Below are 9,226 nucleotides of genomic sequence, written 5' to 3' on the forward strand. Positions count from 1 at the left end.
CACCATAATAAAAGTCGCCATCTTTGTTGTTATGGTACAATATTTAAGATCGATTTTAGCAATCCTAAGTCGGTCCGGGGCAACTTAGCATTTTGATCTTAACTTACAACTCTCTTAGTTAAGATTGCTTTGTGGAACGGGCGGCTGATCGTAACAAAAATTTGAGATCGCATACTTAGTGAGTTACAATCAACTTAGCCCTAAGATCGCTTTGTGGAACGGGGCCCTGGCCTCTATGAGAGGCCGAATCAATCATTTGATGAAATCAATTATCGTCATCGCATTAACTTGTGGTGTGTAATGGTTCCTCGGTTCCGCACAACAATTAACGTTTCCTGTAAACGTACCTTTTGTATGACTCTCAAAATGGGGATTTGGTTCATAGTGAGTTGCCACTGTGGCAGAGTTAAACAGAATAGACACGGGGCCTGTGATAGACGCCGGTCTACGTTTTGCGCGAAATTATTGGACGCCCGGGCGCCTAATACAGGAAATACGGTATCTGGACACCGGTCAAATGTTACCCGACGTCTCCGGACACACGGGCATGTCAACCTCTACTGGACGCCTCTCTTCTGTGTGATGTCCTCGACCTATATCACAGGGACCGGGTATCCGACCGGGGCCATGTAATTATATATATAACTGACGATTTCGCAATGTTTGTATAGATCTCAGACGTCCCACTCCAGGAGAATATGACCCAATGCAAATAGGACCCGCATGAGCTGATCGTGTAATCGCCGTTATTGTGGAGCTGTAGTCTGTCAGACGTAAACAGGTACAGGTGATAGAGGGGGCGGAGTGGGCGAGCTGTATTTTGTTATCAAGGAGACTGTCATGGACTGATAGGTCTAGACTCTTCTCCGGGTTGCACACGACACCCTCCCTCACTACCCTCATTTTCCCTACATGCGTAGTTCTGTGTGCAGCTATTGCATATAAAGGCCAGGTCACAGATTCACATGTCACTGTTAAGTTAAACCAGCAAAGTTGACGATCTCTATATAACTGTCCACAAACGTACTGGAGCTTGAGAAAAGTGTTTGCAGTGGTGCAGGTGTGTCGTTATACACGTGTATAGGTGTGACGTAATTAAGGTGATACAGATCGCACTAATGTGATATTATTCAGCTGGTACGGTGTGACATGATACCGATGGTACAGCTGTGACATGATACATATGGTACATAAAGGCGAAGACTGAACGGACCCGGCACAATCAAGGGCGTTGAGGCTAATATACAGACATCGCCGTCGGTGTTCAAACGATGTCGCGAGAGGCATTTGTGATGGACGTCGAGGTGGATGGGGGAAAGACGGGATCAAGATACAGTATGTGGAATCCGTTGAAGAACCTGGCCAACATCAGTGACTGCACCTTCCCACAGTTTCCGAAGGCACTGCTAGCCGAGTTTCTGGGTTCCGCCATTCTGGTCATCTTCGGATGCGGGTCAGCGCTAACAGTGGAGGAGAACCTTAAGCCCAACATTGTCTCCATCGCCATCGCCTTCGGCCTCACCGTCGCCACCGTCATCTGGGCGTTGGGTCACGTGAGTGGTGCCCAAATTAACCCTTGTGTCGCCGTGGCCATGTGCGTGACGCGAAAAATAACCTTCGCCAAGGCGCTAGCCTACAGTGTGACGCAGTGTGGTGGTGCCATCATTGGGGGCTATGTGTTGCACGCTTTAACTCCGACAGGGAGACGGGGTAATTTAGGGGCGACCCTGGTGCACAGTGAGGTTGGTGTGTGGCAAGCCGTGGGGGTGGAGTTCCTGGCAACATTTGTCCTTATTCTAGGAATCTTCGCTACATGTGACTCCCGTATTCGTGACCATCCCGGCTCCAAGGCCCTCAGTATCGGCTTTGTGGTGACCATGGATATTCCCTGGGCGGTAAGTAAATAAGGGATATTGTATGTTTTGAAGTGATGGAAACTAAAATCTGTTATGCTAAAGTATTATTCCAAAAGAGAGTACTAAACTGCCGGGGGGAAAATGATACATCCATGTTTGATGGTGGCTAGAAACAAACAAGAAATGGTTATTCGATGGTAAGTGAGTGAGTATGGTTTTACGCCGCTTTGAGCAATATTCAAGCAATATCACGACAGGGGACACATTAGCGCTACGACGGTGGTATGTCTTGCTCCACTAGGCGACATTAGCCCTACGACTGTCGCCTGTCTTGCTCCACGAGGCGACATTAGCGCTACCACTGTCGTCTGTCTTGCTCCACGAGGCGACATTAGCGCTACGACTGTCGTATGTCTTGCTCCACTTGGCGACATTAGCGCTACCACTGTCGTCTGTCTTGCTCCACTAGGCGACATTAGCCCTACGACTGTCGTCTGTCTTGCTCCACTAGACGACATTAGCGCTACGACTGTCGTCTGTCTTGCTCCACGAGGCGACATTAGCCCTACGACTGTCGTATATCTTGCTCCACTAGGCGACATTAGCGCTACGACTGTCGTCTGTCTTGCTCCACGAGGCGACATTAGCGCTACCACTGTCGTATGTCTTGCTCCACGAGGCGACATTAGCGCTACCACTGTCGTATGTCTTGCTCCACTAGGCGACATTAGTGCTACGACGGTGGTATGTCTTGCTCCACTAGGCGACATTAGCCCTACGACTGTCGTATGTCTTGCTCCACGAGGCGACATTAGCGCTACGACTGTCGTATGTCTTGCTCCACGAGGCGACATTAGTGCTACGACGGTGGTATGTCTTGCTCCACTAGGCGACATAAGGGCTACGACTGTCGTATGTCTTGCTCCACTAGGCGACATTAGCGCTACGACTGTCGTATGTCTTGCTCCACTAGGCGACATTAGCGCTACGATTGTCGTATGTCTTGCTCCACTTGGCGACATTAGCGCTACCACTGTTGTCTGTCTTGCTCCATTAGACGACATTAGCGCTACGACTGTCGTCTGTCTTGCTCCACTAGGCGACATTAGTGCTACCACTGTCGTATGTCTTGCTCCACTAGGCGACATTAGTGCTACCACTGTCGTACGTCTTGCTCCACTTGGCGACATTAGCGCTACCACTGTCGTCTGTCTTGCTCCACTAGGCGACATTAGCCCTACGACTGTCGTCTGTCTTGCTCCACTAGACGACATTAGCGCTACGACTGTCGTCTGTCTTGCTCCACGAGGCGACATTAGCCCTACGACTGTCGTATATCTTGCTCCACTAGGCGACATTAGCGCTACGACTGTCGTCTGTCTTGCTCCACGAGGCGACATTAGCGCTACCACTGTCGTATGTCTTGCTCCACGAGGCGACATTAGCGCTACCACTGTCGTATGTCTTGCTCCACTAGGCGACATTAGTGCTACGACGGTGGTATGTCTTGCTCCACTAGGCGACATTAGCCCTACGACTGTCGTATGTCTTGCTCCACGAGGCGACATTAGCGCTACGACTGTCGTATGTCTTGCTCCACGAGGCGACATTAGTGCTACGACGGTGGTATGTCTTGCTCCACTAGGCGACATAAGGGCTACGACTGTCGTATGTCTTGCTCCACTAGGCGACATTAGCCCTACGACTGTCGTATGTCTTGCTCCACTAGGCGACATTAGCGCTACGATTGTCGTATGTCTTGCTCCACGAGGCGACATTAGCCCTACGACTGTCGTCTGTCTTGCTCCACTAGACGACATTAGCGCTACGACTGTCGTCTGTCTTGCTCCACTAGACGACATTAGCCCTACGACTGTCGTCTGTCTTGCTCCACGAGGCGACATTAGTGCTACGACTGTCGCCTGTCTTGCTCCACTAGGCGACATTAGTGCTACCACTGTCGTCTGTCTTGCTCCACTTGGCGACATTAGCGCTACCACTGTCGTCTGTCTTGCTCCACTAGACGACATTAGCGCTACGACTGTCGTCTGTCTTGCTCCACTAGGCGACATTAGTGCTACCACTGTCGTATGTCTTGCTCCACTAGGCGACATTAGTGCTACCACTGTCGTACGTCTTGCTCCACTAGGCGACATTAGCGCTACGACTGTCGTCTGTCTTGCTCCACTAGGCGACATTAGCCCTACGACTGTCGTATGTCTTGCTCCACGAGGCGACATTAGCGCTACCACTGTCGTATGTCTTGCTCCACAAGGCGACATTAGTGCTACGACGGTGGTATGTCTTGCTCCACGAGGCGACATTAGCGCTACGACTGTCGTATGTCTTGCTCCACGAGGCGACATTAGCGCTACGACTGTCGTATGTCTTGCTCCACGAGGCGACATTAGCCCTACGACTGTCGTATGTCTTGCTCCACGAGGCGACATTAGCGCTACCACTGTCGTATGTCTTGCTCCACGAGGCGACATTAGTGCTACGACGGTGGTATGTCTTGCTCCACTAGGCGACATTAGCGCTACGACTGTCGTATGTCTTGCTCCACGAGGCGACATTAGCCCTACGACTGTCGTATGTCTTGCTCCACGAGGCGACATTAGCGCTACCACTGTCGTATGTCTTGCTCCACAAGGCGACATTAGTGCTACGACGGTGGTATGTCTTGCTCCACTAGGCGACCTTAGCGCTACGACTGTCGTATGTCTTGCTCCACGAGGCGACATTAGCGCTACGACTGTCGCCTGTCTTGCTCCACTAGGCGACATTAGGGCTTCGACTGTCGCCTGTCTTGCTCCACTAGGCGACATTAGCGCTACGACTGTCGTATGTCTTTGGGCCCATCTCAAGTCATACTATCGTATGGGATTTATGCACCTGGCAAGTTTATCACCCGTAAACGCTCTTTCAAAATTGCCTGGGTTAGGGCACTCAAGCCCTAACTCTACATAAAGGATTTTCAATACTTCTAGCCAGGGATAATGTTTTTTTCTTAAAATATCGAGACATGTCAAGTCGGAGATGAATAGAGTTATTTATAACTGCACACCGACAATAATGTGTCTGCTGTGCAAATTTAACTGCACTTTACAAATATCGACATTTGCGACCCGTGAAGATCCAGGGTAGAATAGGTCTTCAGCAACCCATACTTGCCGTAAAAGGCGACTATGCTTGTGGTAAGAGGCGACTAACGGGATCGGGTGGTCAGGGTCGCTGACTTGGTTGATGCAGGTCATCGTTTCCCGATGGCGCGGATCGATGCTCATGATATCATCTTTTGTCTTCTTCTTTTTTGTCTTTATTTGTTGTTTAACGCCGCACTCAGCAATATTCCAGTTATATGACGGCCGTCTGTACATAATCGAGTCTGGACCAGACAATCCAGTGATTGACATCATGAGCATCGATCCACGCAGTTGGGATTCGATGACATGCATCAACCAAGTCAGCGAGCCTGACCACCCGATCCCGTTAGTCATAATATCAATCACTGGATTGTCTGGTCCAGACTCGATTATCTACAGACCGTCGTCATTTAGCTGGAATATTGCGTCATATTGGAGAATATTGGAGTGTGGCGTCAACCATCATGAAACAAACACATCGACATTTGCCGTCTGAATATGGCTTTGTCCAGGGGCGGTATTCATAAAAGAACTTAAGTCTGAAAAAAACCTTAAGTCTTGAAAAAAAGTTTTCACCTTTTCTGACTTAAGTTTTAAGATTTGACTTAAGGTCGTTAGGCATACCAGAAACCTGTGATCGTGGGTTCGAATCCCGGTTCGCCCTGATTATTTTTCTAGGTTTGTCAGCACCATACGGCCCGTGCTCATAGGTCAACGAAGTTGTAAAAGACTCCTGCTTTTCCTTCCCCATCAAGGTGACAGGACGTGATGTAACTAGAATAAGGTTCAAAGCCGCGTAAAAACTCACCCACTCACTTACTCACTGTTATTTTAGAAATAAACGACTCGTGGTCGTTGTTTATCGTACAATAAAACACTTCAGGGAGAATAAACCACTCAGGGTATGAGATATCAACATTATGTACGGACTCTAAGGATGATGATAAAATGTACAAGCTTTAAAAATATTAACCCGTATTTAAATAATGATGACTCCCTCAATAGAATCCGACCTCGACCACGTCGGACAGGACCATGTAATGCACAGGTATATCCGCATATTCTCACAATCGTCACGTCGATTATCTGTCGATTATCGATTATCTTTTCTCCCAATACCGATTGTGATATCTCTCTCACCAATGGATGTAGGCTAATGCGATCGTTCATCTTCCCGAGGCAAGAGAGTTAACTGACTATAAAAGTCCAGTTACCACCCTTGCCGAACTAGGCTGGTATTTTGGAGTTACATTTTGGCTGGACTAACGAGTCTATGCATAGTCCAATCAAAATCGCGCACCGAAATCGAAATCCGGTTCGTAAACTGTCCTGCAGATTTCTGTCGATTGCAGGATTTGCAAAGCATGTGCACCGCCAACTCGTTGTCAGCAGATATTTTCCCAACCTTTACCAGTTTTAAATCAAGGTGCTCACGTGATTTGATGCATTTCGCGATGTAAGACCCTTTTTATCACAATATAGATCTTGATTATCGATCAGATCGTCCTGGCCGGGCGCCACCATTTTGTGTGAGGCAAACACAAGTGGTACGAGAGGTGGAATCTGATTGGTCCATAGGAGAGGCTTAGAAGGGACATAACTGGTAATAGCCACTGGTGGCGCTTCGATCGAACCCAGTGATTCCAGCCTAGTTCGGCAAGGGTGGAAACTGAACTTTTAAAGTCAGTTAACTCTCTTGCCTCGGGAAGATGGCGATCGTTCGGCCTTTGCGTATTTCTACGTTGCCCAGCTACATCACCATGGAACAACTCACTGTACACTTCCCTTTAAACATAATAGAACAACGTTATTATCGTGAAATAACCACCCTTCGTTCTTCATTGTTCTTTGCGATTTTCGCGTAGCTATCTTATATATATAGTTGTATACATAATGTTCCCAAAGGCAGATTGCATTTGAATATCGACTAACAGTCATTGATTGTACACTGTCAGGGCAACAGATACGACGGACTGTTGGAAGTATGTCCTGTCGCTGTATAGATCGGTGTGTGTGTTTGGATTAAGTCTGTCATACAGACCCTGAAACAAATATATCCAATACAGCCCATGCAAATCTATAATGTTTGGCAAGTCTAGATTACTGCAGTATATGAAAATGAAGAAAGTCTCTGGGCTCCTTTTTATTAAATTTTATATAACTATAATTTAACAACTGGGTTTTTTTCTGTTAAATATGTTCATTTCAGAGCCTAGATGTTAGTCTAGTTTGTATTTTAAGTCAATATATCTATTCTTCGCAGGCTCAGTACACCGGTGCAAGTATGAACAGTGCAAGGAGCTTGGGTCCCGCCTTGGTGATGGGCATCTGGGATCACCACTGGGTACGCATGCACGCGATCGCCTTAATGAATTCTTGGGATCCTTCAATAAAGTGATCTTAGCTCAATGCTTGCCGTGTGTCCTGTGCTTTCACATTGGCATACATGGTGTTAAGATCGCTTTGTGGAACGGTGCCCTGGTTTGGATTGACTGGAATTCAAACCAAATAATGTTGAGTCAACTTTCTTTTTTCAAACTCGGTGGACCAGACAATCCAGTGATTGACGCCATGAGCATCGATCCTCGATCCCGTTAGTCTGACCACCCGATCCCGTTAGTCGCCTTTTACGGCAAGCATTGTTTGCTGAAGACTATGTAAGAGGCGACTAACGGGACCGGGTGGTCAGTCTCTCTGATTTGGTTAATGCATGTCATTGTATCCCACACTACGTATCACTGGATTGTCTGGTCCAGACTCGATTATTTACAGACCGCCGTCATATAGCTGGAATATTGCTGAGAGCGGCGTTAAACAACAAACAAAAAAACCCGGATCTTCACGAGTAAAGTATATAACGAAATTTTTTCCATGATTTTTATGCAAAAGTGTCTGCCCGGAGAACGCAATATCTGGGGTTCCACCTGAATATATTTGATTTATATATATTTGACTTATCATTCAGAGAGGAGACCTGCATCACTTCGGGCTTTCCTCCCACATTAAGCTGACACGCCGTGATATAACTGGAATACTGTTAAAAGCGGTGTTAAACCCAACTCACTCACTCACTATAATTCAGAGAGACACTATGCTGGACGTGTCTTTGACCCATCATAGGCTCTTTATTTGTTTGGCCATGCAGGGGGCACGGGTGGCCCAGTCGTCTAAGGCGCCGCGATTCGCTGTGCAGAGTTGCGTCCCTTGGGCGCGCCAGAAACCTATGATTGTGGGTTCGAATCCCGGTTCGCCCCGATTATGTTTCTAGGTTTGTCAGCACCATACCCGTGCTCGTGGGTTTCACCGAAGTGGTAAACGTCTGAGACCTGCATCGCTTCGGGCTTTCCTCCCACATTAAGCTGACACGCCGTGATATAACTGGAATACTGTTAAAATCGGCATTAAATCCAACTCACTCACTCACACTCAGAGATACACTTCAAACAGCAAGTTTCTTTCATTTTATTTCTTTCAATCATTTTTTCTTGAATAGCTTTGCAATTGTGACATACTGCAATTCCAACCGTCTACACTAAGCTTTAAAAGAATACAGTGTTCAGATTGCATTTATGCATGGGCTACATGTCTGTGTTTCTACACTGACAGGTGTACTGGCTGGGGCCCATGTTGGGTGGTGTTGTCGCGGGGTTGGTGTATGAACAAATCTTCGCCGTCAACGCATCTGTTCTCAAGACGAAAGAATGGCTGGGATCACGTGACTATGACGAGAACAGGATATACCGATATATGTCGTCACGTGACCGGAAGACAAGGAAAGGGAGCAGTTTGGAGGCACGGTTGGAGGATAACGACGCGGTTTGGCAGTCCCTAGTTTAACGTGCTGGCGCTACATGTGGTCACACGCCGCTCAAGAATTATTCCCCTTCATTAAATGGGTACAATGTCTTGACCAGGTTTCTGAATAGTGTGATGTCTCCACGTAATATGCATTTATGCAGACGGTCCCAAACACGATACTACACCCCAAAACAGATCCGTGAAGATCCGGGCTAGAATTGGTCTTCAGCAACCCATGCTTGCCGGAAGAAGCGACTAATGGGATCGAGTGGTCAGGCTCGCTGACTCGGTTGATGCATGTGACGTATCCCAATTGCGTGGATCGATGCTCATGATATCAATCACTGGATTGTCTGGTCCAGACTCGATTATTTACAGACCGCCGTCGTATAGCTGGAATATTGCTGCGTGCGGCGTTAAACAATA

The 9,226-nt window shown here is 47.6% G+C and overlaps 1 protein-coding gene across 1 annotated transcript; it reads left to right on the forward strand.

Annotated features, from left to right (window-relative positions):
* Positions 1–907: 907 nt before the first annotated feature.
* Positions 908–8,908, forward strand: LOC124124260 (aquaporin-5-like). Its single transcript, XM_046487747.2, has 3 exons — positions 908–1,895; positions 7,266–7,346; positions 8,609–8,908. The coding sequence occupies exons 1-3, from the start codon at positions 1,272–1,274 to the stop codon at positions 8,837–8,839; spliced, it is 936 nt and encodes a 311-aa protein (XP_046343703.2). The 5' UTR covers positions 908–1,271; the 3' UTR covers positions 8,840–8,908.
* The last annotated feature ends 318 nt before the right edge of the window (positions 8,909–9,226 follow it).

The sequence above is a fragment of the Haliotis rufescens genome, unplaced genomic scaffold (genome assembly GCF_023055435.1).
Source record: "Haliotis rufescens isolate VD_foot unplaced genomic scaffold, xgHalRufe1.0.p SCAF_17, whole genome shotgun sequence".
NCBI lineage: Eukaryota > Metazoa > Mollusca > Gastropoda > Lepetellida > Haliotidae > Haliotis > Haliotis rufescens.

What these genes read in the sequence shown, in the direction of transcription:
- LOC124124260 (XM_046487747.2), top strand. Translation starts at nt 1,272, where the DNA reads ATGTCGCGAGAGGCATTTGTGATGGACGTCGAGGTGGATGGGGGAAAG. An exon ending in CCATGGATATTCCCTGGGCG is followed by an intron (nt 1,896 to 7,265) that starts GTAAGTAAATAA and finishes TATTCTTCGCAG; the next exon opens with GCTCAGTACACCGGTGCAAG. An exon ending in GCATCTGGGATCACCACTGG is followed by an intron (nt 7,347 to 8,608) that starts GTACGCATGCAC and finishes CTACACTGACAG; the next exon opens with GTGTACTGGCTGGGGCCCAT.